A 26,300-nucleotide genomic window follows, 5' to 3' on the forward strand; every position below is an offset into this window, starting at 1 on the left:
TTTCCCAAAAGAGTTGTTGAAAGAACTGCATGAGGACACATTAAGTCTAGATGAGTCTCTGGCATGTAATAAGTGCTCTGTAATGTTTGACTCAGAGCCTAGCACAGGGCCTAGCAAGCATTAACACAACGTTTGTGGTCTTCCCATGAGCCAGACACTATCCTAAGCACTTCACATGTCCTCTTCAATACATCTTGTTGCACCGAAGACGTAAGTAAAGTAAAATGTGTCCTCAAGACATCTCTACCTGGAAGGGCATTTTGTTCCAGAATATTTAACCTACTTCTTAGTGTATGTCTGGTCGTCCTATGTATCTTCTTGCCTCCCATTAAATCCCTTCAAAATCTCTTCTATGAAAGTTCTATACACTTTCAAAGCATTCAAGGTAGCTAAATTGAGAGCTCCTCAATGATCAGTCCAATACCTTTTGTTGCCTATTGTCAAGCCCAGTGCCTATTAATGAGCTAGGCATATAACAGATATCCAGTAAATTCTTTGTGGAATTCTTTTAATATTGTAAGAGCTGTGCTAACATACTTATGCAAAAGAGATGGAGAAAGACTGAATTCCTGTGAATGGTGGGGTAGTGGGGATGCCTACTATGTGCTAGGCACTTTTCACACATCATCAATTCTCACAACCCTAGGACATGAGTGTTCAGGTAATCTTTTGCTGTGTAACAAGGCATCCCAAAACTTAGTCTCTTAAAGTAACAATTCTTTTGCTTGTGAATTTGTAATTAGGTGGGAACACAGCAGGAACAACTCTCTGCTCCAAGGTGGCTCAACAGAGGACTGGACTATTCACTTTCAAGACTACTCACTCTAGCCATTGTGGAACTACCATGGTGGCCTATGGTTCTCACTCACAGCCTCAGGCTGGGCCTGCATTGGATGGGTTGGAATAGAAAACTCTTGCCAGGAGAATGCAGCTCTCCATATCAGCCTCTCCACTCCTCATTCTAAGGGGAGCTGTGTCTGTGCTTGGGGAGAAGCCAAGCCAAGCAAAAGATTTCAACAGAGAACAGAGGAAACACACCCACTGAGGTTCTCATAGCAACATAATCACGCACAGGCAGCAGCCTATTTCGGTGGGAGCTTGTCTCCGCTCCCCTCCTCCCTGGTTAGTCACAGAATGGATGCACTGCACAGGCAGAAACAGGGTGGGAGAAAAGTGTAAAGCTGAAAGTCAGGAGGCTGGGGAGCTTCTCTCAGATGCTCCCTCAGCTGGCTGAAGGATCATGGACAAATGGCCTCCTTTTTCTGATCTCAGGGTACTTATTTGTAAAATGAGAGAACTGGACCAAAGAGCTGTGAGGATCCTTTCCTTTCTGATTTTCATTGATTGTAATAGTACTGAGACCCTCTTCGTAGAGGATGAGATGTCTCAAATCTGTTGTTTCTGAGAAAGCTGCTTAGAGAAAATGGGGGTCAAGAGGGTAAAAGTCATTCCTTAGATTCATCTCATTCACCCCCCTACAGCTTTCTGCATGTGTGAAAGGGAAGGAGGATGACCAAGTAGGTGTTGCCAAAGATTCTGCTTCCTCACCCCCAATACTAGTCAAGGTCTGTGGTCTGAGTAAGAAAAAGGTTAAGGAGTTAGGCTCATTCTTTCATTTACATTCGCTCTTTCCCAAACACATATAACATGCACACACATGCACACACGCCCAATAACTCAAGCCTGTTGCCCATTATCTTTTCACTCTTTTTACTCTCCACTCCTCCTCCTCCTCTCCCTCCTCCAATTATTGCAATGCATCTTCTCTTTCCCCTAGGACCAGGTGATGGAGGCATTTTTAGATTCTGGTCCATTTCTTCAATGGACCCTGAGGTTAGCTGAGGACAACCAGGCTCACATTTCCTGGCTGTCAAAGGTGATAAAACAAATAGGGCACGCATGCGGAACTGATCTCCCGATGCAAGTACAGGGATGAAGTGAAGAGAGCCAGGGTGTTCAAGGAGCATGCATCTTTTAGGTCCCTGTCCTTGACTTGTGGGTTGAAAGCTTGAAAGTGCAGCTGTCTTTGAAGGAGTCCAGCCTGAGTGGCCTGTTGCAAAGGGAGAGACAGAGTGCCCCCCCCTGTTCTATTTCCCACCCGCCTGACAGATGGCCAGTAAGACAGAGAAAAAGAAGCTCTCAAAGTGAAGACAGGAATGCATTGTATAAAAATTCACACCCCCTGCTGCCGCCCAAACTCCCTTAAAAAAGGATCAAGAGAATCCTAATGGGTACGTGACATCCTCCCTCTCTCCCATAAAAGGGACTTCAAAATCTGGTGACCATGGGGGAGGGGTGAGGAGGGAGAAGAGAAATGTGTGGGCAGGGGGCTGCCGGGGAAGACTAGGGTAAGGGGAACAGGACTGTGGGCTCAGCCATTTGACTTTCTCCTATGGTCTCTTCCGAGCCACCTCTGGCTGAACCTTTGGCCCGACCTCTCAACCTGAGAGAAGCTTGGAGCCCCAAGTGCCTGGACAGGGACAGTGGGAGAAAAGGAGAGATGATAGCACACTTAGCCTTAGAGTTGAAGGAGTTAAGGACCCTCCCTCATCCAGACACCCACCCCTTCGCTCCTGAAACCATAATTCGCCAAGGAAGGAACCAAGAATTGACAGAGGATCTGGGAAGTTGGGGGTGGGGTGGGATGGGGGCGAGGTAACTATGGCCCAATCTTGCCCAGAGCTTGTCCTCGGTGGGAGGACATACACCCGGGTCTAAGAACCTGCAAGAGCCCAGCTCCGGCGCCTGCTTTCATCGAGTCTCCCGCGTGGCCTTGCAGCGTCCGCGCCGCCCTTTGCCCCCGCGCAAGTTGTCCACGGCGCCTGGGGGTGGAGGCGGCCAAAAGACCCCTGGAGCCTGAAGGAGGCGGCGGGCCCGGGGGCGCTGGGGGCCCTCCGTCTGCGCCCAGCCGCCGCTCGCTCTACCGAACCTCCTACCCCGCCCCCACTCACCCGGCTCAGCCCCTAGGAGAGACGCGCAGGAAGCGTGTTGCTTCGCCCAGCCGATCGGCAGAAGTTGAGAGGAGTTGGTGGCTGCCTCCGGCCGGCCGGACTTTGAGAGCAGCCAGGAGAAGAGACGCCGCCGCTGCCGCGAAGCCTTCGGGGCTGCCTCCCTCCAGCCTAGCCCGCAGCGCGGGTGGAGAGGGGCGGGGAGGGGGTCGGGTGCGCGAGAAGAACTTGAAACTGTGTGAAGGAATCCGAAGCAGATGAGAAGGGAGGAAAATAAAACAAAGTGGAGACTGCAGAAAAGACTCAACCGTAGTTGATTGTATCGGCTGACGCTCCAGCAGAGGGGCTGGGTTGGTTTTTTTTTTTTTTCCTCCCATTCTCTCTCTCTCTCTCTCTCTCTCTCTCTCTCTCTTTTAAAGCTACACCAGCTCTCTCTTTCTCTACTATCTCTGTATCATCAAACCCTTGCTGGCTCTTATGGGCATGAAACACTCCTCCCGCTGCCTGCTCCTAAGGAGGAAAATGGCGGAGAACGCTGCCGAGAACACCGAGGTAAGGAGGCGAGAGGGCCGGGGCTCTCGGCGACCCCGGCAGCCCACCCCGGACCACCGCGCCGCCGCCGCTGTCGCTGCCGCCGCCGCCACCGCCGCCGCTGCTCAGCACCTAGTGCCAAACTTTCCCCGGCTCCATCCCGCTTGCTTCTGCCGGCCGTGTGTGTGTGTGTGTGTGTGTGTGTGTGTGTGTGTGTGTATGTGTGTTGGGGGAAAAGCCAGTGCATGTCTCAGGTCCCCTCCCTTTTGAAAATGCAAAAGAATCGCTCTCACCCCATCTCCCTCTCCTGCCACCCGCTGCTCGCTTCTCTTTCCCCAAGTCCCAAACCCTGGGCAGCAGTGCTCCCCTGCTCTCTCCTCTGGGCTTCATTAGGGGTCCAGAGTCCCAGCTTTGTGCAAAGCTGGGGTGGGTGATCCTGGGACCAGGTCGGCTCCCTGCGGTGCCTTGACCATCTCCAGACGCTGCCTGAGCTTTACCCTTCAAGGCTCAAGTCAGTCACCCCAGCTCTCGGTCCCCGCAGCACCGCGGAGAGCTCCGGGCCGCGGCGGGGCCACACCGAGCGGGTGGTGGGACTTGGGCACCACCAACAGACCCTCCCGCTCAGATCTGGGCCGGAGAGAGGTCTGCAACCCTGGAATGTTTGAGCCGCCTTGGGGCGCTAAACCCGGGGAGGGAGCTCTGGTCGCGGCCACCTTCAGAACCAGGGACAGCGCCCGCTCCTGCCGCAGCCAAGCCCGCGCCGGGTGGGGGCTGCGCGCCGCGGGCTGCAGGGGAGAAATGGGTCTACAGCCATTCGTCCCGCAGCGGCTTTGGAGGAGGCCACTCTAGCTCTTCAGATTGCGCTCTTGCTCCCCTCGCCTTCGGCAGCCCAATAGCTGCCCTTTCTCTACTCTCGAGTTGGCCCAGAGACGCAAACAGCCCTGCTGGGTTTTGCGTCCCAAGACTGGAGGCTGTGTTCCCTGGCCTCGCAGTGACCCTGCTGTCGTTACAACTGGACTAGTCCGTAGGCTCTAGGCACCTGTAGTCACGAAGGGGATCAGCGTGGGCAGCCCCCTTACCTTCCTGGAGAAACGGTGCGCCGAGGTGGGGGCGGAGTGGGGTATGTGTGTGAAGATCATCCCTTACTCGGTGGCAGGAAAAAGACAGAGAGCAAACTCCCGGGCTCTATTAATAGCCGGGTGTCTGGTGGGGCTGCCGTACATTTCACATATGGTTACCCATATGCAGCGTGAGGCGGGGATGGAGGTGTGGCACGGGGATTGTCCCTCTGTCTTGCTGGAATGCAAAACGATGCAGAGACCCTTCCGATCTTCGGTAAGGTCTTAACTGCAGCTAACCTTTACCCCATAGCAATAGGCAGCAACGCTTTTAAAATCCCAATTCTCTGAGAGATTAGAAGCAGCATGCATCTGGCAATTGTCGATTTCGAAAAACAAACACGCTCAGGGGCTTGAAAGCAGTAGGGCATTCAGCAGCTAACGCTGTCTCCTTGAGTTAGGGCAAAGCCAGCATGCTTATCCCCTCGACACTTCCTCTTCTCCACCCGCAAAGGCGCCTAGCCTCACAGCAGAGAGCTAGCCTTCCCAATCCCCTCACACTCCTCCCTCTGATCGCCCACCCGCGGAAGAGGTTGCTAAAAATAGCTCCGAGTCAAGGCTGCACTTCTGTAAAGTGTTGGACCAGTGGGCACATAGCAGTCCCTGCAGCCAGGTGGCTGGAGTGCTAGAAGCAAGAAACAGCTTTCTCCTGCTCTTCCCTCCCCCCACTTCTGGGTTTCTAAAAAAAAAGTTTTCACGGGTCTCTAAGCCCCCGCACCCCAGCTGTTGTACGGGGTCTGGATGCAGACCCCTGCCAGGTTCAGCAGTGTGCTGTAGTGGCTGCTGAGCTCCCCACCTTGGCCAGGGTTAAAGGCGTCCAGAGCAGGCAGAGCGGTGCGCGCCAGGCTATTTTTACTTGCTTCCCCCGCGGCTCCACGCTCCCCCCCCCCTTCTCAGCAGTTGCACATGCCAGGTCTGCTCAAGGCATCAATGAAAACAGCAGTAGAGGCGGCTGAGCTCCTGCAAAGAAAAAAAAAACACGTCTCATGCCTGGCACAAAGGTGGGAGGGGGTAAGGAAAGACCCAGCTGGGGCTCCTTGGAGGAGAGGGATTCTGGGGTTCAGTTCTTAGCAACTTCCCTTGAGAAGGGGAGGAATTCAGACTTGGTCAAACGTGCCCAGTGGAGGCATCCAGGCGCGTGACAATCACTTGGTTTTCCTCCAGGAACTTGCTGTTTTTGGAACACACCAGGACTAGAGCAGTAGTTCCAAAAGCGGAGGTATTATGGGTTTGCCTGCATTATGGTGGGAGAGAGAGGCAAGGACACCTGTGTGTGTGTGTGTGTGTGTGTGTGTGTGTGTGTGTGTTGGTGGTGGCAGTGGTCCTTGTCATTAATTCAATGTGTTTATCAAACACTGACTCTGTACTAGAAATAATTAAGTACTCCAGATTGAAAGATGAAGGCAACCAGGCCCCTGCCCGTAAGCAACTCACCGTCTGGTGGTCAGTAGTGCCCAACAATCCAGATAATTCTGTAGCACTTTTCCTACTTTCTGTTGGTGTTGTTTGCAAGCACTTTATCTCTTTTCCTCTTATAATAATCCTGTGAGGTAAGCAAAGGTTAGTATTCATTTCATATCCCCATTTTATAACTGAGGACACTGTGGCTGAGAGATCAAGCAGTTTCTGAAAGTCACCTGGTCAGCTAGAACAGTCTTGGAACACAGACTGTCCTCACTTTTTTTTTTAATTTTTAATGTTTATTATTTTTGAGAGAGAGACAGAGAGACAGAGACAGAGTGTGAGTAGCGAATGGGAAGAGAGAAAGGGAGACATAGGAAGTGAAGCAGGCTCCAGGCTCTGAGTTATCAGCACAGAGCCCAACACAGGGCTTGAACTCACTATCTGGAGATCATGACCTGAGCCAAAGTCGAATGCTTAACCAACTGAGCCATCCAGGCACTCCAGATTGCCCTCACTTCTGATTCACTGTCCTTTGCCCCACACTTGCCACTTCTAAAAAGATGTCATGTGTGAATAGGAGTGGGTAAGGAATGGGGAGGATAGAGATACTTTGGAAGGGAGAGATACAATGTTGGGGGTAGGCAAGGATGATGGGAGAAGGTGTTTTTCACAAGGTAAAGACAGGGAAAGACATTTGAATTGTTAGACAGGAAGGAAAAAGTGAAGAATAAAGCTATTTACGTTGTAAACAAAGCCTCCCTCAATAAGTGAAGTTCAGAGCTAGGGCAGTGGGAACACTAGGGGCACAGGCTTAGTGGGCAGGGTACGTTCTGTGTGGCACTGAGTGCCTCAGTCCCCTTTAACTTGAGCCGATTTCCCTTATGGTGGATGGTAGGCAGAGGATATAAGGAAATACCATGACAGTCCTTGGAACATAACATACATGAAGCGATATCCGTATCATTTACACTTTGTCCAGCTACTTGATAGGCTTCTCCTCCTCAACTAAACGCATCATCACTTCTGCTCCCCACCCATCATCAGGAACTTTCTGATATGGCCTTCTGAAATGTCTGCAAAGCCTTTAGTCGGACTGTTCCATCCCACTATCCTTTTCGGTTCTCTCCCAGTGCCTGAGGCAGGTCATCTTCACTTTGGCCCTCACTAAGGCAGTAGCCTCTCAACTGTTGGTCTCCTTCTCCAATCCAGCCTCATTATCATCGCTCAGTGGGTTTTCAAAAGCACCAAACTGCTCATGCTCACACATCTCTTTAAAATCTTACCATGTTGCCCTACTGAATACAGGATACAAGATAAAGTCCAGTTCCCCTAGCATAGTACACAAAGCCCTTTAATGCCTGTCCTATGCAATTCTCTGTACAGATCACTTTCTGCCCAAATACTTTTGTGCATACTTGTCCCTCTGCCTGGGATGCTCTTTTCCCTTCTTCTCTGGAAAAAAAAATCTTCCTTAACCTGCAAGATTCAACTCAAAGGTCATTTCCTCTGGGCAGCCTTCCCAGATCTGCATTGATCCTCCACCCTCTTGGGGAGTGAGTACTCATTCTTCTTCTGTGTTCTTAACACAGATCTCACTTTTCTTATTACAAGATGATTGGCTTTTTATATGTCTGTCTCTTCAGAACTTTTCTTTGGTATACCCTGTTCTTAACACTGTGCCCGACACATAGCAGATAATAAATGTTGATAAATTGTTGAATGTGAGCTGATTCGTGTGATTATGTACAAGCAAGCTCATGAGCTTTCTGGGTTTTAGCCACTCAGGATATTCTGAAAATTGGGCTTCCTATCTCTCACCTCTCTGCTAATGTTGTGGACCTTTAAAACTCAAAATGACTAAAGATTCTGGGAATCAAGTTGCCGCAGTAACTCAAAGCATGGGTACATTTTGGCTATTCATGTACCTATTCAATATTCTGTAATTACTGACTCTTACTATGGGGTGTTCATCTGAATAGCAGATAAATGGATTAATCACAATGCCCAATTATGAACCATGGGGGGATAATGGACTTTTCTGAGCTGCTCCTTGCTTTACTGATTCTTAGTGAAAGCCTGATGCATTATTTATGGTGATGACTCCCTGATTGGGGTTTTAGCACCTCAGAGGAGAGCCCTAGGGGTGAGAAAAGAGTTTTAGCAAAGGAGTCATTTTGGAGGCTGTTTTGTTTTGTTTTTTTAAATGTTCTATTGACTTACTGACCCAGGGAGTGATAATAATTATGGGTTGGGAAAAATCCTGCAATGGGACAAGGGGGTTAGTGTTATAGAGAGCACAGAGCTGACTTCTGACATGGTGTATGTGGCTAAGGGATCCCTCTCCTTGGGAAGTTCCTTTCAGCTGAAGTGTGTGGTCCCATAGCACAAAAGTCAGGGAATTGAGGAGGAAGAGAAGAGGAAGCAGTATCCAGCCCCACTTCTTTGAGGATGGTCTGTATTCACATCTCCTTCCAAAGAGTGTGAAAGCTAACTTACCATGCCAGCTCTGGAACCAGACTGCTTGGCTTAAAATCCAGCTCTGAACTTAGTAGATGTGTTATGTTGAGCGTAACCTCTCCGGCCTCATCAAATTGTCGTGATAATTAAGTGAATTAATTCGTGCAAAGGGTTTAGAATGTGGTGAGCTCTGGATAGGTGTTTATGCTATTAGCCTGCTAGCTTGTAGGAGTCTTGCTGAAAAAGTGCAAACTGGATGAGCTCTCCCACTTGCTTGCTTCTCCAGCTGAAGTGATCCATAAACCATAATCCACATTGATTTTTCCTCCCTCAGCAAACACCAATTTCAATCCTTAAGCAAGCTCAGGAGCATTAAGAAGATACCCATATCCCACCCCCCACCCCTGCCCCATGCTCCCCTCCCCCCAGGGAAATTCGGCCTTTCAGAGAGTCCTAAATTGGCTTTTGGCTGTCAACGAGGGTGAAACACAACACTCTTGTCTCCAATTCAGCAGTGGGTTTCATTTCCTCTTTGCTAACTGAAATGCAAAGTGATTATCACATACCAGTGTGGAACATGCAAACATCTGTAAAAACAGTACTTACACCTTGGAGTCTAGTGTGCCAGCAGGGGAAAAGTCGGCAGCATGACAACATGTGAACTGCCAAGGTAACTGGAAGCCGGATTGTGTTGTGTGAAATGCAGGCGTTATGTGCCATTGTGAACTGACTTGGAAAAAGCATGGAGAGAACACAAGCAAAAAGTTCTCAAAGGGTCGCTCTGTCCTTGCTTCTGCTGCTGCACACACTTCACCCAGGACACAAAGTTGGCTGCTGGGTCTCTCATTGAAAAGTTTTAGGGGTGCCTGGGTGGTTCAGTCGGTTAAGCACCCGACTTTGGCTCAGGTCATGATCTCATGGTTCATGGGTTCAAGCCCCGTGTTGGGCTCTGTGCTGACAGCTCAGAGCCTGGAGCCTGCTTCAGATTCTGTGTGTGTCTCTCTCTGTCCCTCCCCTGCTCATGCTCTGTCACTCTGTCTCTCTCTCAAAAAAGAAATGAACATTAAAAAAATTTTTTTTGGAAAAGTTTTAGAGAAGGTGATTTCTCCAAACTTATGTATCTCAGAAGGAAGTTCTTCCTTAAGTGGGGCTCAATCTCTTCTAGTGTAATCCGAGTCACCTTTGTTCATATTATTCTAAAAGGAGATAAAAGCTGGCCGGTTGTTTTTGCATTTTGGGCTGTATTAGGGCTGTCTCACCCTCTTTACTGGCTTTTGTTCCAAGGTATTCCAACCCAGTCTCTGATATTCTGACATTAGCCTTCTCATATGAATAACCAGGAGAGGATTGTTCCAGAAAACTTGCCTTTCCAGTGTTACCGAGCCCATTGGATATTTCACACATCAAATGGCTTTTCTGCTTCACTTGTTATTAGAATTCCCTCAAGCATCCCAGCTTTCCCCAGATTTGTAATGGGTGACCCATAAGTAAAGAGTTTTTTTAAAGTGTAATTTTATAAGAGCAAACAGCTTGATGTGCACTTTTTCATAAAGTCATAGAAACTTAGAGCTGGATGGAAACACAAATCATTTAAACTACGAGATGGAAAATCTTGTCCAGTATCACAGAGATCTTGAGTGCTGGTGTTGAGACTGGTTTACTCCTAGGTCAAAGCCATTTATATGTTGGCATTTGTACACTGGCATTGGTCCTTTAAACATAGCATCTGATTTATTGTTTTTATATTTTTGTGCTAATTTTGTAGTATGTCCTGATACGTGATATCTAAAACCAGAGTTTCTGTACATAAGATCTAGGAACTGTGAATAATGAGATCTCTTTCCTTTTCACATGACGTTTAAAATGCTTTGGCATGTATCATCTTGGTCAATGTATACTATTGTGCATTACATACATACACACATGCATTATACAATGTATGTCAGATGTACATACATAACATATATGAGTTACATACTATCCCTATTGTACAGATGAAAAAGCCAAAGCACAGACACACAGACAGTGTTACTTACCTAACATCCCACAAATAGTGAGTGGTAGAACTGGGATTCAAACTCTTGTTTTCTAGCCACCAAGACCTGTGCTTTCTCTTCTCCAGCCTACCAGGCTATGAAGGCATCTGAGGGACCAGAGTAGAAACTTAAACTATGAAGAGGAAGAATGGAGATATCAAAAGGAGATGTGAGGAATGGTGGGTTTGGAAGAAATTGAAAACAAGACTTCACCCCCACCTTTCGTTTTCCAGGGTTTCTTTTTCTGCCGCCACCACCACCCTGCAATCCTCATTTTTCACAGTCCTCAATGCGATGCCCTGTGGGTGGCAGGGACCTGATATGACTTGTGGCTGGGACAATCCTCATTCCACACCGCCTACTCCTGTAAGATATCCTTATCCTCCAGCCTGGAGTCCTAATTGGTGGGCCAGAGGAGAAGCTCTTGTTTAACAAAGTATGCCTGTTTGGAAGCCAGACCCAAGGCCATTGGATTAAACCTGGACTCTCATCCATCCTCTTCTGGGGGGTGAAATGAATAGCAAAGATTCCAGAACAAGAACTTCGTTTTTTAAATGTATCTTGGTAATTTTATTGCTTATGTTTATTTTCTAGGGCTGCTGTGACAAAGAACCACAAACAGCCTGGCTTAAAACAACAGAGGTGTACTCTCTGGCAGTTCTGGAGGCCACAAGTCTGAGATCCAGATGCTAACAGGGTCAGTTCCTTCTGAAGGCTCTTAGGCGGAGCTTGTTTCTTGATCCTTCCCCAGCTCCTAGCTGTTGCCAGCTATGTTCAATATTCCTTGGCTTGTAGACACATTGCTGCAGTCTCTGCCTTCATCTTCACATAGGTTTCTCCCCTGTGTGTATGTCTGTATTTCTTCTTCTTAAAAGGACACCAGTCACACTGGACCAGAGCCCACCCTAATCTAGTAAGACCTCATTTGAACTTGATTACATCTGCAAAGAGCTTATTTCCAAATAAGTCATATTCCTAGACAACAGGGGTTAGGACTTTTTGGGGGAGGGGGACTTGATTCAGCTTGGTTCAACCCACAACGTCATCTGACACAATGTCCACATACAGTAGGTCTGAGCTGAAATGGCTGACAAATGACTGAATTAATACATAAAGGCCTCAGAATAGTTGCAAAGTCGATGAAGGTAGTCTCCCTCCTTCAAGTCTCTTTCCTCCCGCTCACTCAGTGGTCCACCTTGCCCATGGACTTCTCAGTGTCTTTATCAGGCCTTCCTTCCTTGTGCAGTAGCAATAATTAAAACAAGAGCTGCCATCTTAATGTCTGTACTGTGCATTGGACAGTGTTAAGTACTTTGTAAGCATCACCGTATTTGATTTACACAACAAGATTACAATGCAACTCCTTCTACTTCTATTTTGCAGTTGAAGAAATGGGAATCTGCGGTGGTCAGTTGTAGAGCCAGAAAGTAGCTGAGTTGGGGTATTCTCAGACTTGGAATGTGCTCTGCTGTTGACTCAGGCCTCTCTCCTTTTTTATCCACATCACCAACCTCAAGCTTATTCTCGTCTTTGCCCTACACCAGCTCCCACCCACTGAAGGTTTTGGGAATCTGGGAAGGAAGTGATACACTTCCATGCAGGAGAAAGGGACTATAGCTAATTGGAGCCTGTCAGTAGCAGGCTCCATGTATTAGATCCCCTCATCCTCCCAGGAGATTTGCTTTGTCGATGCCAGAGGAATTATTTTGGGGGTAGAGTTGTGAGCCCATTACCAGCTTATTTGAGGGGCAATTCTGGAGGGCAGGAGGGATAAGGATTTTCTTGGTGCCTTCCAAACAATTAAATCATGTGGGCCACTGACTTCTCCCCTGAGGCAGTTCTGTGTGACAGGAAGTGTGCAGCCCTTGGGACTGGCACGCCTTGGGTCGGATCTCAGCTTATCAGCCTGCTGCGCAAGTTACCATCATCGTCTGTGCCTTGGCCCATCATCTATGATATGGTAATAGCACTTTATCCCATTGAGTTATTATGAGGATTAAATGGGTTATTTCACGAAAAGCATGCGTCTGGCACATGGTAAATGCTCAAGAAAGATTAGCTGTTATTTGTAATCTGGGCTTATCTAGTGCCATCCCAAAGGGGGAGTGGATGAATAAAGGGTCTTTACCACGGATGTCAGGGAACCAGTTTCAGTAGAGCTGGATGGAGCACAGTGGCCAGGGGAGGGCGTCTTTGATTCAGGTCATACAATCATTGAATCACCAATTCATTTTCAGGTCAGCCTGCCAGAGCCATGAAGACAACTGAAGACAAGGCTCTTTAGCAGCCCCCTCCCAGGGGCCACTAGTCCTCAAGTGAAGTGCTTCAGTTACAGGAGGGACCCACAGCCTGGCCTACCCCACTCCAAGCTCTAGGAAGCAGGTGTTTGGCAACATCTTAAGAATGAAATGGAAACCTCACTGGGTCCCTAACAGTGTGAGAGAAATGGGGGATGTGAGAGTCTCAATCATGCTTGATTGCAGACCTTTTGAGGGAAGGCCCATTATCACAGACTTCTCTGTGCCCTTCACAAGCCTTGCGGCTAAGAAGAGAGAAACTCCTACCTGTTGGTTACTGGGTGGATTGATAACTCCCCCCGCCCCGTTCCCACCGAGAGAAACTGAGGCACAGGCAAAAGGAAGAGGGAGGATGGAGATATTTCCCAGGCTCATGTGGCAAATTGGATGTTTAATTACTGAGTTAAACTCCCTGTCCTCTAAGCCATAAATCTAGCAGAATATATCACTGTGTGTCAGGCCTCACCCGAGGGAGGTACAGCTAAGACCCAACTAGGCTAATGCCACTATAAAGGGAAGGCTATTAGCAAATTCATCAATTAGGCCCCCATTTGTAGCTCAGTTGTGAAAGGTAATCTCTTGTTAGCTGAAATAAAGAACAGTGGTGGCCTTTCTGGAAAATGGAAGACTGTAATTCCCACAGAAGCTTTCAATTCAAGGACTTCATCTCTCTGACAAGCAGCTATGACAGCCCTTCTCTAAGGAGGCTCAATCAGACAGTCCCACAAAAATGATTACAGCCCATCATGAGTGTAAACAGGATCCTAATTAAGGAATGCTCTATATTTACGTGCATTTGGTCGACTCTTGCCTCCAGGTACATAGTAGGACAGTGATGAATATTTCTTAAATGAATAAAGGAAGTCAACCTGTATATCATACATATGCCAAAGATTCTGTTAGAATCTTTTCCTACTCTCCCTTCTCCAGAATAAAAGCTATTGTCCCATGGAGGCACAGGAGAACATTTTGGTCTTCATCCCTTTGGGATTCTAAAACCCATTTTACAGGTTAGCCATGAGGATTAAATTTGATCATGGAATAAGACATAAAGAAGAATCTCTACAAACGTTTTATTCTTTTTCCTCCTGTTGTAACTGCTTATTAGGCCAGTGTTTTTTGTTTGTTTGTTTGTTTGTTTGTTTTTGTTTTTGTTTTTATTTTTTTAGGGGAAAACCTGTAGTTCAAAGTCACTTCTAATGTTCCATTTGAGTAGACATAAATGACCTAATCCAGACTGTAGGGTGTGTGGGTGCGTTTATGTGCAGGGATGTTTATGTACACCTAAGTCTGTGGGTCCCTGATGCAGAAGTACATCCTTGTACGCTTATGTACTTATCCTACGTGGTTTGCAATTTGTAGTAGGAGATATATAAGGGACACATTTAATCACTAGCCTGGAGCTTCCGAGCTCAAGCCAGTGTCTGATGAGTCAACACGGAGAAGCGTGTCCTATGGGGGACCCATGTTGGGGTGAGGTTGAGTGTGGGAATCTGAGGGAGAGTCTTGTAGAGACAGACCTGAATTTCAGGGTCATGAAGATTAGGCAGTGCCGACTTTGCAGCTGATGCACGACATTTATTACGCAACTCGGACACTGTGGTTTTCCTCTGGGCTGGGCTCTGAGTCACCTTCTTCTCTACCTACCCATTCTGTCCAGGTCATCTTATCCCCTCTCTTAGCTTTATTACTAGTTTATGTGTTGATTCCCAGACTCCAAGCTGTAGCCCAGATCTGTTCTCTGAGCTTGGACACACATAGCTAACTGCCTATGGGACACCCCCACTCAGATGTCTTGCTGGCTCCCTTGCGAGATAGCATTTCTTCCCACCAACCTGCCTCTCCTCTGCTGACCCTCACCCTGCTTAGTAAGAATCTACCAGTCACAAGCCCTGACTCTCCTATCTCCTTTCTTCATGGTGAGTGATGATTCTACACCCTGCAAGTTTGTTTCTTTGTCCTGAACCCTGTCCTCCCCTTTCTGGCCCCACTTTTGTAATCCTGGTTCATGGCCCACTCTCGTTCCCCATCTCTTGCCTGATCTCCACAGTAACCTCTTGGACACTGTCCACACATCCTCCCTTCCTTGCTTAAATTTGTTCTCATAGCAGCATGAATGCATGTTCTGAAGTGGAAATCTGATGATACTTCTCACCTCCTTAATCCCCTTCAGTGACTTTTCCATTTTCATTAGGAGAAAGGTCTCTTGCTTACCATAGCTCATAAGGCTCTGCACGGTCATGCCCTAAGCACTTTTCCACCTTCCTTTCCTTAATTTCTTAGAAGTCTTTTGCTCCTACGCCAGCTATACTCAACTGCTTTCCTCCCTTTACTTCCTGGCAACCTACTACTCTCCCTTTAGATCTCTGCTTAGACGTCACCTCTTTTGGAAGCCTTCCCTGACACTACCCCCTTATCCAAGTCTGACTTTGTTCTCCCACCCATGTGATCCCATAGTACCTGTGCGTCCTCTGTCATGGCACACATCACACTGTACTTGCTGATTTCCTTGTCTATAAGTCCACCATAAATTTTGTGAGAGTAGGGGCTGTTCACAATTGAACAGCACCTACCACAGTGCTTAGTACCTATTAGAGGTTTAAAATCATTTGCTCAATGATCATTGCTACATGTACCTTTCCTGTACAGAAAATGTTCTACGGATGCTAGTGTTTAAACGGATATCTATCCATTCTGTCCCTTCCTAATGCAACTATGGTCAGTTACTTAGGATTCCACTATAGAAAGAAATCCTCCTGACCTGAAGCCAGGCTGTAGTTAAGCTGACACAGTTAGATGTTCACTGCTGATGGACAAAGCAAGAATTGCAAGGAGAAAGTTTATACTCAAGGAAAACTCAGTAAGGGGAGATTTTTGGATAAACAAGGGTCTAAGTTTAATGCCCTCCTGAACAGGTAAGGCGTAAGCCCCAGAAAGGGTAGGGGTCAGGGTTTTGCCTGAGAAATTGGGAACTACTGCACTTTAGCAGTGACAAGATGCAGCATAGAGACTATGGAGGCTCCCCTGAAAAACCTTGCTTGAGGCAGAGGAGTTCGGGGATTTGGATCAAACAATATATTTGTTCCCAACATCACTGACTGATGTGAGCAGGAGACTGAGTAGGGGATGTCCCAAGACAAGGGATCTGAACTGCCCTGAGGCTCTGGCTCCTAACTGCAGGCACTCCTAACTGACTTGGGGCCCAGCTGCTCTGCAGAGTGGACACAATTCCTGCCTAGAGCTTTGCAGAGGCTCCTTTATTCACCATTATCTTGGTCCATCACTGCTACTCACTCCTCTGTTTAAAGGTTAAAAATAAGATGCTCCATTTTCCAAGATGTGAAGAAAACTAAACCACTGGCTTGGGCTTCCAGTACTGCAGGGTCCTAGGATTTTGTCTACCAGGCCAGATCTGGCGGCTTTTCTTGGAGGCTTCACGGAAGCTCTGCCAAGCCCGTGCCCACCTCTTTTTCTTCTTCCAGCTCTGCTTCAGCATCAAATATCCACAGTCTTAGAGCTCTTGAGATCCATGCCCTCACCTCTGGAGTGTACCCCGTATGATCTAGTCAAGACAGTCAGGCTCTGTCCTAAGCACTAAGGAGGAAATGCCTCAACTTTTGCTTATTCATTCCAGTTCCTCAAGCCCTTGGCTGATACTAGGTAGTGTAGAAGGAGTTAAAAGCCAACAGACAGAACCCATGGTTCTGACTCTATTGCCATCTGCCTTCCATAACTCTCAGCGACCAAATGAAAAATGGATGAGTTGATCCTAATCTACCCTACTTGATAGGGATGCCCCTGAACTAAATGAGACAATGGGCATAAGGCCATTTGGGAAAGGGAGGAGGTATTGTGCAAGTCTTAAACTTTGTTGTGATTCACTTGCTATCTCAAGTGCCTTCCAGTGCAGCATTATGCCAATTTCCCCTTATTGAGTTGTCAGTGGAGTTGGAGACAAGCTCATCGCCATCCTCCACATGGCTTCCCCTTCCAGACATGCCCACGTGTGCTAAATTCGTGCTGTTCAAAATGGGAGATGTTTTCCCCCTCGGTGGCAAATGGCATAGAAAGTGGAGGTTTGGGGAAAAGCAAAAAGATGCTGTCAATCTGGGCTTTGGCTTGGTGAGAAGCAGACCTCTTTTAGGGTCCTGACTTGAACAAAGCATATAAGGGTAGGCTGTTTGCAGGCAGCTGTTTATCTGGGGAAAAGTGAATCTTCCCCCAGAAACCACTGCCTTCATTTTTGCTCTCCACCTGCTGGCTCAGTCTCTTCCATTCTCTCTCACTTCCCAGGCATGGGCTTCTAGGCTTCGAAGAGCAATGGCTCTTTCTTTTTCAGGCAGGAGAGACTGTGAAGGGATTACCATTCAGGTGGTAGGGGGAGACAGTCACAGATTCTTGGTTCTGGACTCTGGGGGCCTGGATGTTGGAGAGAATCCAGTCTTGGGCAGCAGATCCTTTAATATCCACTTGACTAGGCAACTGATGGATAACCTTACTTGTGCCATGGGTCTAGCCTGTACTGAATGTGTACAGGGCTAAAGGAAAAGAAAGAGAAGGGGGCACCTGGTGGCTCAGTCAGTTAAGCGTCTGACTCTTGTTTTTGACTCAGGTCATGATCTTACAGTTCATGAGTTCAAGCCCCGTGTCGAGCCCCATGTCAGGTTTTATGCGGCTGTTGGTGTGGAGCCTACTTGGGGTTCTCTCTCTCCCTCTTTTTCTGCCCCTCCCTCACTCTCACTTGCTCTCTCTCTCTCTCAAAATAAATAAATAAACTTAAAAAGGGGGATTATTTGAGCTTCAAATTTCTTAAAGCCATACTTATTTGTCTTCCCCAGTGTGTGGTGCTGGACCATCATTTCTAAAGTGTTGGGAGCTGGCTTATGTCCCAGATCAGGCCCAAACTAGGATGCTATACTTCTTTGGGTACCATGGCTGGTGCCAAAAGCTGAGCTTCATACTGGAGGCCTGGGGGAGCGATAATCCTATTTTATCCTTCTCTGACATGATCTTACTACCAACGTTGGAGACCCCTTTGTTATCCAGTATTTTTATGGACTCTTATTACACATGACCAATCAATAACATTGGACACTGTTGGTTATTGTATTTTTCTTGATAGCTTCTCCTTTTTGGTGTCCTAAGCCCTACTTTCTCCTGCCTCTCCCACATCTCTGACTGTTCTATCTCAATCTTTCATGTGGATTCTTCTTCCTGTTCACCTCTTAGTGAGGCTGTCCCCAGATTACTGTCCCTGGATGATGTCATCCTCTTCTACATCTTGTGACATCCAGACCTGGCTGGATTTCCCTTTCTTAATATTCTGTAGGCACTTCAAATTCAACATGACCCAAACTGAGCTCCTTATCTTTCCTCTGAATGTGCTCATCTCTGTCTCCGTTTGTATGCCTGTCTCCATGACGGGCATTGCCATTCTCTCCATCATTCTATCCAGAAATTAGGAATCATACTACAGGCTTCTCTTATTCTCACCTCCCCTATTCCGATCCCAGGTAATATATAACAAAATCCTTTTAATTTTACTTCCTTAATCCTATTTTGTTAACATCTCCTTTCCCTTAGCCCACTGCCTTAGATCAGACACTAATTATCTCTTGTCTGGGCCACTGTGACTGGCTTCCCTCTTCCCAGCTTCTGCTCTTGCTCCTTTCCAGTCCATTGGCTACACTGAAACACAATGCCTGGACACAGAAGAACTCAATAAATGTTAGTTGAATGAATGAATGAGTGAATTAGTTATGGGTAGAAATTGCCTGCTCAGAGGAACAATGCAAGGTGGTTGTTCTGCAGCTGGTAGGCATTGTGAGTTAACATCAGGGATCACCATTCTTTATCTCATTTGGCCTTGATGGTGATACTTGGATGTTAAATAATATTAGAATGAGGTCCAAGGGATTCAGGAAACCCGGCGATAGTCCAGGCTCTGCAATTTGCTTGCTATGGGACAGGTCTTTTCTGATGTTATCTTTGACCCTGAGAGTACTGCAAAACAAAGAATCAGGGAGTTTGAGGTTCTCTTTTGCTTTGCATTTACCATGCAAGCATCATCCTTTGAGAGGAAGAAGAACAAATATTATGATAGAGAGTGAACCTGGATAGGTGGTTGAAGCCATATGGAGGTATCCTGGGAGTTCCTTACGTGAAGCATTGTTCAACATCCCCAGAATCACTCAATTCTTTCAGAAAGCTCTAATGTGGGCTTCTATGTCCTCTTTCTTTTTCTTTCTTTTATGACAGGATGGGCTTGATCTTGGGGATTCTGGAAGTCTTTTTTGCAGAGCTCTTACTCCTAAACCAAATCTAGTTTGTGCCTATTTAACAGATAATTCCTATTTAAGTTTTCCCTTGTATTTCAGCTTGAGCAGGGATTTTACATTTAGGTTGAGTAGTTGGCTGATGACCCCAGTAAGTCCCTTAGGCTATTTGGGTCTGGTTAATAACACCTTACCTGAATCCAGGGGACAGGGATACATCTCTCATTGAGGTCCCTTTCTGGCTTCCACCTGTTAATTCTACTTTTCCAATTGCAGATTTCAGTGAATATAATTATGCTCTATACTTGTACATACTATCTTCTCTTACCATGGTAAACTCCCTGTGATATCTTCTATGCTTTGTTGTACCTGGATCTTTTTGGAGAGCTGGCTACTTGCCTCTTCCAGGCTACTTTCTTCATCAGTGTCAGGGAAGTGCACAACATCAGTGCTGTTCAAGGATTCTGGAGATGAAAACCAGTATATGACTAAATAGAGCACCAAAAGTTACTGGCCTCAGGAAAACATTTAGTAGCAGCTATTTTAATTCAGTCGTTGCTTCAGCAGATTCCTTCCCTACAGTATATTATTTTGCAGTAGTTCATTCTGTCCGATTTTAGATAATGAGCAATTACAATTATATCAGGTATTGCTCTAGTGGTTTCCTCCAAGGAGCCTAAGGCAACTTAGCACATCTTGGAATTCTTTTCCAGGCCCTACCTCTTGAAGGATAAGGAGGAACAAGGTGGATGAAGAGGGCAGGAGTGAGAGTGACTGTCTTTCAGAGAGGGAGGCTCTCAGGAGAGATGCTTCATCAAGGTCAGAGAGTTGGTTTCAGGGCCAGAGCCAGGGCCTAGGCACTGCTGGTCCTATATATCAGGCTACTGTGCTTGTTTTCAAGTTTCTGCTAAATTCATCCTGTTTTTTCTGCTTCCTCCAAGGTGGTCTCTTATCCCTTACAGAAAGCCAAAGAGTTCAGTTTTCTCCAAGCTTGGTGCCTAATGAGCTCACTGTCTGAGCCTTGGCTAGGTCTCAAACCAGGATCTTCTGGCTCACCTTGCCAGGAATGCCAGTGACCAGATTGATGTTGAGGTGTGACTAGCATTTCAGGATGTGGACCAAATCTATTAGCTCCTTCACTGGGGCTCACCAATATGAGTTGGGTTAGGGGCCACCTTACCTCAAGGTGGGGGTGTAGACAAAAATATCTGTAGGCCCTTTTCAAAGTGTGCTGGTGTCTTACATTTGTTCCTCCAATTTTCTCTCCATCCTTCTCCATCCTTCTCTGTGCCCTGGAAGACTGAGCTATAATGGACTACATCAATAGGCTCCCTTTCCCAGCCCCTCCAAGCTTCTGGCTGGTTGAGTTCCACCAGTGGGGAGCATCAGCAGACTAAAGAAGGGAGAGAAGTGAAGTCAGAGTAATTATTCCTCCAGTTCCTTCCCTATGGGGTCACAGTTGACTCTTCCCCAGAACTGAAGTTTTCATGTAGTCCTTTCCATATAACCCTCACCATCTCTGGGTTCCAGTAACTTCTCTCCTCTTTCCTCATCATACAGCTCCTGTGTTACCAGTCCTGAGGTACTCCCACTTTAGCTTCCATTGAAATACTTTTACTAACAGAAATGTTTGATGGCATTCACTGAGTATTTACTATACTCCAAGCACCTTTCAAAGCTCTTTATGTAGACTGTCGAATTTAATTTTTAAACAATCTTTGGAGTAGATACTAATAATGCTCTCAATTTACAAAGGAAGGAACTGAGATACAGACAAATTTAGTGAATTTACCAGTGTCTAGTAACTGATGGACCCTGATTCCAAACATAAAGAGTCATACACCAGAACCCAAATTCCCACTGGTTACAAATGTGATCGCTGGACCAACCAAATCAGCACCATCAGGGAACTTATTAAAAATGCAATTCTCAGCCTTGCCTGAGACATACTGAATCAGAGACTCTAGAGATGGATGTTGCAATCTACTCTTCAGGTGATTCTGATGCCCACTCAAGTTTGAGAACCATTGCTCTACACTGAACATGGAACATGAATCTAAACACTCACCACTTTCTTTGAGTGAAATTCACTCTCCCTGTACCTTCTGGACTTGTGTGGCTGAATTAGCATGGCTGACTCCATTCTCTAACCTATTCTAGGCTGTCTTTTTTTTTTTTTTTCAACGTTTATTTATTTTTTGGGACAGAGAGAGACAGAGCATGAACAGGGGAGGGGCAGAGAGAGAGGGAGACACAGAATCGGAACCAGGCTCCAGGCTCTGAGCCATCAGCCCAGAGCCTGACGCGGGGCTCGAACCCACGGACCGCGAGATCGTGACCTGGCTGAAGTCGGACGCTTAACCGACTGCGCCACCCAGGCGCCCCTAGGCTGTCTTAAATACCATGCATTGCCCTTGGCTTTGGCAGTTTCTATCTTCTGTATTTTGGTTATTCTGATCAGCCAGAAGCTCAGGTTCCCCTCATGGTTTGTTTCTCAGGGCTGTGTATCTATTTGCCCCAGCCTTTTTCTTTCACTGACCTTCTTCTTTTTGCAGACCTCAGCTCCCCAATTGGGAACACAATGGTGATAAATAATGGGAAGACATGAGACAAACTGCTCACAGTTTTTTTCATTTGGTCTCATAGAGGCCAGCATATAAAAATCAAAATATTTCTGGGACACCTGGGTGGCTCAGTCAATGAAGTGTCTCTTAATTTCAGCTCAGACCGTGATCTCCTAGTTCATGAGATTGAGCCCTATGTCGGGCTCTCTGCTGGCAGCACAGAGCCTGCTTGGGATATTATCTCTCTTCCTTTCTCTCTGCCCTTCTGCCCTCAAAATAAATAAACATATTTTTAAAAATCAAGATATTTCTGATCAAAAGATGACATTATGGGACACCAGCCACCTCTTATAGAAGGTGCCCATCCTCTACCTGCTATAGCTCTCTGCTTACCCATGGTGGGTATCATCACCTATATTCATGCACTCCACTGGTTTACATCACCAGTTTGGTCCCTGTGGACATGCTTTTTTGATTCTTGGGCCCCATGGTATTGAATCTAGTCCCTTTTCTTTCTATAGTTGGGAATCCAAGGCCAGAGAGGGTAGAGGCTAACTCAAGGATGCACAGTGAATTAGTGGCAAGATGAGACTAGAAATAAGGTATGTTGGATACAAGTATGACTTTGAATGGAAAATACTTTGGGCAGGGGCTGTCATTACTCGTCCTACAGCTCAGGATCTTGACCTGGAGCAACACTGCTTCTCATAACTTTGTTAAAATTTGGAAGGCAGCTTCCTCTAGGCTTGATTCCATGTTCTGCCAATTTCTAACACAATGACCTTGAACTTACTTGTTTTCTCTGGGCCTCATTTTCCTTTCTGTAAAATAAGAATCATATATTCTTTCTTCAAAAGATTGTTGTAAGGTCAAGTGAAATGATAGTGAAAGTGCTCTTACCATAGTGCCTGGCTAACAAGTGGTAGCTGTTGTTTGTGGTGGTCAGTATTGGTCAGGATTGCTACATGCTCACCTGTTTTGGGTGGATTCAGAAAAGTAGGCCTGGTTTGCATGTCACAGTTAGGCCCCAAGGGAGATGAGGCCACATATGGGCCCCATTCATCAGGAAAGATTCCTGGGGAATGGAAGGGGAAACTGGACCCAGAAATAACTGCCTACAGCCAATTCTGAAAGCATGGAGGTCTTGAGTTCTGTCATTTGTTGGCATCAGGGATCTGGCAGAAGCTGCTTAAACTCTTTGAGCCTCAGTCTTCTCTGCTGGACCATTTGCCCATCCATCCATCCATCCATCCATCCATTTAATTAGTCACTTCTTCAATAAGCATTTGCTAAGAATGTACTATGTGCCAACTCCATGTCATGCATTATGATAAGTCCTGGGGATGCAACCCAGTAAGAAACCATCCTTGCTTTTGAGGAGCTTATGCTTTAGTAGGGGAGTCAGACAGGATACCAGCCATTACAGGGGATTTGTAAAGACTGAAGGAGGGGTGCCAAGGGAACCTCTATAGAAGAGAGACATTGGGTGAAAAGGACAAGACTTGTAATTTAAAATAAGACTTCACCATTTGCTAAGAACTGCAATGCAAGAAGAAAGGCAAAGGCATGCCCCCAAAAGGCTGCATGCTTCAGTGCCCTCCATTCCTTAACATTTCTTTTTTTAAATGTTTATTTATTTATTTTAAGGGAGAGAGAAAGAGAGACAGAGAGACAGAGATAGAGACAGAGAGAGAACACCAGCATGGGAGGGGCGTAGAGGGTGGTGGAGAGAAAATCCCAAGCAGACTCCAAGCTGTTAGCACAGAGCTCAATGCTAGGCATGATCCCATGAACTGTGAGATCATGACCTGAGCTGAAACCAAGAGCTGGACGCTGAACTGACTGAGCCACCCAGGCATCCCCATTCCTTAATATTTCTTAGTACATCAAAACCATAAGCTTTCTTTTATACAGACATGAAGCCTAAGCTTTCCTCTGTCAACTGTCTTGTGGTTGCACAGGAGACAAATTTCGTGACACTCACCTGGGGAATAAATCCCATGATTCTTTTTTATTTTTTAAAGTTTGTTTATTTATTTATTTATTTATTTTGAGAGAGAGAGAGAGAGAGTGCATGTCTGTGAGTGGGGGAGGGGCAAGAGAGAGAGGGAGAGAGAGAATCCCAAGCAGACTTCATGCTGTCAGCACAGAGCTCCACTAGGGGGCTTGATCTCACCAACACTGAGATCATGACCTGAGCCAATATCAAGAGTTGGTCTCTCAATCAACTGAGCCACCCACGTGCCCCAGCAATCTCATTGTTCTTAATAAGAGATCTTGGGACCCTCCGATTAGTAACTTTGAAAAACTGTCCTTAGAAAGGATTCTTGCAAAGCATTAAGGATGTATCATTCTGTTGAGAATTATCTTTCTCTAACAGTCAGATTGAATGTTCTGTGACTGATTTCTTCTGGAGGGGGTTTAATATGACAGGGAAAAAGGTAGGGAGACTTGCTGTAGGAATGACATCTGAGTCTCCTTGAAGACTAATTGGAATTGTCCAGATGTGGGTTGGACAAGTATGTGGCAGTTGATAGTGAGGAGCTGGTGATTCTAGACAGAGGAATAGCAGGTGCCAAGGCCAAGGGGCCTGGGCACAATGCATCAGGGGACACAGAGAAGGGCAGTGGACTGGGGCAGCATTTGAAGAGGAACCTGAGGAGTAGATGGGGCTCAGATCATGGCAGAGAGTAGAGTAGTGTAAAGTTTGGTAATAAATTTAGACTTTACCTGTGAGGACTTTGGTAGCTCAGCTTCTGCTTAGGCCTCATGGACAAAGGGTTTGCTAATAGCTAACCCAGTTTTCCTGGGCTCTGGAGTGTTCAGCGTCCTTTGAAATAAAGCAGGGCAGAGCAGGACATTCATAACGGGGAGAATCTGAGAGCCAGCACAGTGTGGGGCCAGAGTCAAGTACAGACAGGTGGCAAAATGTGCACTGGGGGCTCTGTGAGTTAGAGCTGCCTGGTGTGGGGTGAGAGTGGGCTTCCAGGACTGACTTCCATCTGCTCCATCATGGCTATTCAGCCCTTTTCTTTTCATAGCTCCCCCAGATATTTGTTGAACACTCAGTGTCAGGCACGGTTCTATAAACTGGGATTACAGTAGTGCCTGATGGTAGCTACTGTAGCTTTCATTGTGTGGGTAAGACAGACATAAGCAAATATATGACCTATTATTAGGTAACAATACAAGTTCTGAAGAAAAATAAAGCGGGTAAGGGAATAGAATGTGATGGGAGGGGGTGTTTGCAGAAAGAGTAGCCTGGAGAGACCACTCTCTGCAAAGGTGAGATTTGAATAAAAACCCGAATTAGGTGAAAGAGGGAACAATTCAAATATATGGGGGAAGCAGTTGGCACAAAGTTCCTAGGTGGGGCAAGTTTTGGATGCACAAGCCGTAGAATGAAGTCCAGACTGTCAGAGACTGAATAGCAAGAAGGGCTTTGAGAGGCTGCAGGGCCTTATAGGTATGAAGGAGGGTATGAAGTTTGGGGACAAAGTTTAGAACCTAGAACCCTGAGGGGATGGCAGTTCGACTCTGTGCCTTCCTTCTTCTCCTTTAGCACATGGCCTCCTTTTGCTTCTAGATATTACATTTCTCAGGCTCCAGGACCCATAGGTATTCCTTGGGCAAATGGTCTTTGGGTCTTACCTTCTTCTTCTTTTATCTCATTATTTCTTTTTCCTGCTTCAACTTTATTAGTAATGAAGGTGATATTTTGTTTTGCTCTCTCAATTTTTTCTTGTTCTTTTTTTCAAGTTGAAGTATAGTTGACACACAATGTCACATTACTTTCAGGTGTACAACATAGTAATTCAACTAGTCTATACATCATACTATGTTCACAAACGTAGTTACCATGTCATCATGCACTATTACAATACTATTGACTATATTCCTTTCTCTGTACCATTCATCCTTGTGACTTATTCATTCCATAATTGGAAGCCTCTACTTCCCATGACCCTTCACCCATTTTGTCTATTCCCCCCACCCTTCTTCCCTCTGGTAACTATCAGTTTGTTCTCTGTGTTTATGGATCTGTTTCTATTTTTTCCATTTGTTCATTTATTTTTTATTCCACATATAAGTGAAATCATATAGTATTTATCTTTCTCTGTCTGAGTTAATTTACGTAAGATAATGCCCTCTAGGTCCATTCATGTTGTCTCAAATGGCAAGATACCATTCTTCTTTTTGCTTGAACAATATTCCATTGTATACCACATCTTCTTTATCCATCCTTGCATCTAGGCATGGACACTTGGGTTGCTTCCATAATTTGGCTATTGTAAATAATGCTGCAATAAACATAGGAGAGCACACAATTTTTCACATAGTGTTTTTGGTTTCTTTGGGTAAATACTCAGTAGTGGAATTGCTAGATATTTTGGTATTTCTATTTTTAATTTTTTGAGGAGCTTCCATGATGTTTTCCACAGTATTTGCTCCAATTTACATCCCCACTAATAGCACATGAGGGTTATCTTTTATCCACACTTCTCTTCAACATTTATTTCTTGTCTTTGATATTAGCCATTCTAACAAGTGTAAGGTGGTACCTCATTTGGTTTTAATTTGCATTTCCCTGATGATTAATGATGCTGAACATCTCTTCATATGTCTATTGACCATCTATATACCTTCTTTGGAAAAATGTCTATTCAGGT

General features: G+C 46.1%; 1 protein-coding gene across 1 annotated transcript in view; it reads left to right on the plus strand.

The window, feature by feature from the left end:
* Positions 1-3,425: 3,425 nt before the first annotated feature.
* PRMT8 (protein arginine methyltransferase 8) overlaps positions 3,426-26,300 on the plus strand; it is a 95,847-nt gene continuing 72,972 nt past the window's right edge. The window contains exon 1 of the mRNA XM_047067191.1: positions 3,426-3,500. Within this exon, the coding sequence (XP_046923147.1) occupies positions 3,426-3,500 (75 nt within the window). The remainder of the gene's footprint in view (positions 3,501-26,300) is intronic.

The sequence above is a fragment of the Lynx rufus genome, unplaced genomic scaffold, assembly GCF_022079265.1.
Source record: "Lynx rufus isolate CCGP_SWC_20201006 ecotype Redwood Valley unplaced genomic scaffold, mLynRuf1.p SCAF_7, whole genome shotgun sequence".
NCBI classification, from domain to species: Eukaryota; Metazoa; Chordata; class Mammalia; order Carnivora; family Felidae; genus Lynx; species Lynx rufus.